The 2,821-nt window shown below is 42.1% G+C and overlaps 1 protein-coding gene across 1 annotated transcript; it reads right to left on the bottom strand.

Moving 5' to 3' along the window:
• Positions 1-601: 601 nt before the first annotated feature.
• On the bottom strand, positions 602-2,821 carry LOC125515779 (uncharacterized). Its single transcript, XM_048681280.2, has 6 exons — positions 2,759-2,821; positions 2,058-2,549; positions 1,834-1,944; positions 1,374-1,526; positions 998-1,123; positions 602-866 (listed from the first exon to the last, which is right to left on the bottom strand). The coding sequence occupies exons 1-6, from the start codon at positions 2,819-2,821 to the stop codon at positions 609-611; spliced, it is 1,203 nt and encodes a 400-aa protein (XP_048537237.2). The 3' UTR covers positions 602-608.

Below are 2,821 nucleotides of genomic sequence, written 5' to 3'. Positions count from 1 at the left end.
AATCTAATCAATTCTCACTTTGCAGTTTCAGGAAGAAACGATACTAAGCATGTGTACCTAGGTGAAAACACAAATCTGAGTCTATGCCTAATTAAATGGAGGGAGCTTAGTTGGGGAGTTTAGTTGCTAATTCTTGTAATGCACTTAGCACCTCATTTAAGCATCCATGCATTGGAAGTCTTAGTTGCTAAATCTTTTAATGCACTTAGCACCTCATTTAAGCAATCATGCATTGGAAGTCTTAAAATCTCATACGAGGTAGCGTGAATGTGGAATCTAGGATCATAGAAACGATGACCCATAACTACCTCACAGCATCTAGAAACTCTATAGGCTAATGGCCCGATTACATATGAGTGACAAAGACATGCTGAGAAAATAACTCCGACCGAACATTAGGAATTATAATGTCCCAAATGAACAGCGATGTCAAATGACAATTATTATAATCCTATGTTGATAAACGAAGTCTGAAAATGCTCTAGTATTGTTGGTTATGAATCACTAGCAAAGAGGGGACAGCATGCAAATCGCATCCACACTTGATAGATTCGAGAAAAATATCAAAATAAATATAGCAACCAGTACAAAGTAAAGCAGAAAATATTTCATTCTGCTAGCACTACGGATTCTGAAGATGACGCAAACGACGTATCATCGTCCCCATCCGTGTCGCCGTCAGATTCTGATGATGACGAATCTTCAAACAACATATCATCATTTCCTTCTATTTCGTTGCGCCTGCCCCTCCTACTTTTGGTTGAATTACTTGCTGTTGGGGCTGTCATCCCCTGTACGAGATCACCAAGGAGAGTCTCCAACCCTGATGCAAACTTGTGGATGATCCCCTGTACTTTAAGCTTGTTCTGCAGAAAAAAAAACAGTAAAAGGCATTATCAGAGCATTTTGGGGTGAGGTTTGAGTGTGGGAAAAGGTGATACAGGGTAGATGGCACATCCTTGTCAAAGAAAAAGAAAAAAAGGATTCTTGTTTTTACATTTTCAGAGCAACTTGGATGGGTGTTTTGCTTCATCCAGGTTTCGAAGCCACCAGGGCCTCCGAACAGACTCAATGTGCTTGTGCCCGATCCACTAGCAGCCTCCTCTCTGAATTCTTCCTTTAGCTGCATGTACATGTTTGAAAAAAAAGATCAAAAAAAGGGTTGATCCTTCATGAGGTTGATTCTCTGGAAGAACTCCCTCCGTCCCAAATTATTCGTCGCAGAAATGGATGTATCTAGAACTAAAATACATCTAGATACATCCATACCTGCGACAAGTAATTCGGAACGGAGGGAGTACTATTGTAAAATGAACCTATTGTCATTAATGTTGTGTGGAAATAAAAAAAAGGGAGGATGAGGTGAAAAGAACCTGAAGTTTGCCAAAACAGGGTGAATCATGCTCTAACATGTCCAACTCAGCGACAACATCAACCTGGGTCTTGGACCATGCGTTTACTCTATATGGTGTGTCAGTTAACTCAAGCTCCATGCCATCACAATCCAAAGCATCGAGGTACCTTAGCTGCGGGTGCAAGATAAAGTGACAGAAAAAAAGAGAGATAAATCAGAGTGGGACATGCAAAAATGCGTGGAACCCCAAAATGGCTAGTAAACCCAGATTGGGCAAGATGGAGGAGCACATAGTTGGGCAAGATGGAGGAGCACATATTTGCCTGATATTATACTTATGTGGTTGCCTAAGAAAAGCAAATACTTGTAGCTGCCAGATTAAAAAACCCAGAAACATGCTTAAAAAATAGTTGCCTAGTAAGTATACTTGTATGTTTACTTTGAAAAACCAAGAAAATTTTGGATGGGGTGTCACTCACCATGCAGTAAAGTAAGCACCCATTTGTGTATTTCCCCTTTGAGAGGTGCTCGTGGAGCTGGTCCACGACAAATTTGCACAAGTTCAGCCTGTCTGCCCGGTTGATATCCGCCTTTTCAAAACAAAAAGGGAAAATAAATAAATAAAGTGTCAAAGCAAGCAAGAGAAAAACAAACAAAAGAGGTGCTGCTGTTATATGAAATCTCTCATAGATGAGTGTGCTACCAGCATGGGGTAGCACTTGTTGCTGATCCGTGCATCGGTCGTAGGGGCCAACACGGTTGAGACAATGTAAATAAACCATAACTTCTTGAATCTATCATCAGCCTCGTTATGGTTAATGATTGCAGTAGCAACTGTCGTGATGTTTGGCCTGCTGCCATTGCCCGGAAACAAAGTAGCTGCGAACTCCTGTTCCATGTCATAGTCGGCTTCATACTTGACCTCAATGACTCCATGAGGGATGCCCAAAATCTGATGTACAGACTCCTCGGTCAGTGGAATGAACCCGCGTCCTGGCACGACAAACCCTCTCCTTCCTGAGTGGTACAACCTTGTGAACCATGTCAGGATGGTGTTGTGTAAGTATGCACACTTGATGTCCAGGAGCTGCCCAGTCCCCATGGCTCTGACAGCAACTCGTTGACCTTCGTTGATGTGCTCGTAGAGCTTACATATGGCGAGTGGCGATGTCTGCTCAGTTCCATCAATCTGAGCCTGAGCAAAAACTGGTAACTATGTAGTATGATTTTGGCAAGTACTACTGGAAAAAAGCACAATTGATATGAAAATATGTGGTAAAAAGGGGTATGTGTGCCGCAATTGATATGAAGAAATTAGCTATGCAAAAAAAAAGCTACGTGAACAACATGATGCTGGCAATGTGACGACTAACAAAGGGCAGTAAATTAGTGAAAAACACAAACCTTACTGGCTATCTGCCTGCCGCCTGCAACTGGATCCAACCGGCTCTTCTTCCTCCTTGGCAT

The sequence above is a fragment of the Triticum urartu genome, chromosome 6A (genome assembly GCF_056163025.1).
Source record: "Triticum urartu cultivar PI428250 chromosome 6A, HENAU_Tu73, whole genome shotgun sequence".
In the NCBI taxonomy this organism is placed as follows: Eukaryota; Viridiplantae; Streptophyta; class Magnoliopsida; order Poales; family Poaceae; genus Triticum; species Triticum urartu.
The sequence above is the reverse complement of the archived record's forward strand: the minus strand, read 5'-3'. Positions and strand labels throughout refer to the sequence as shown.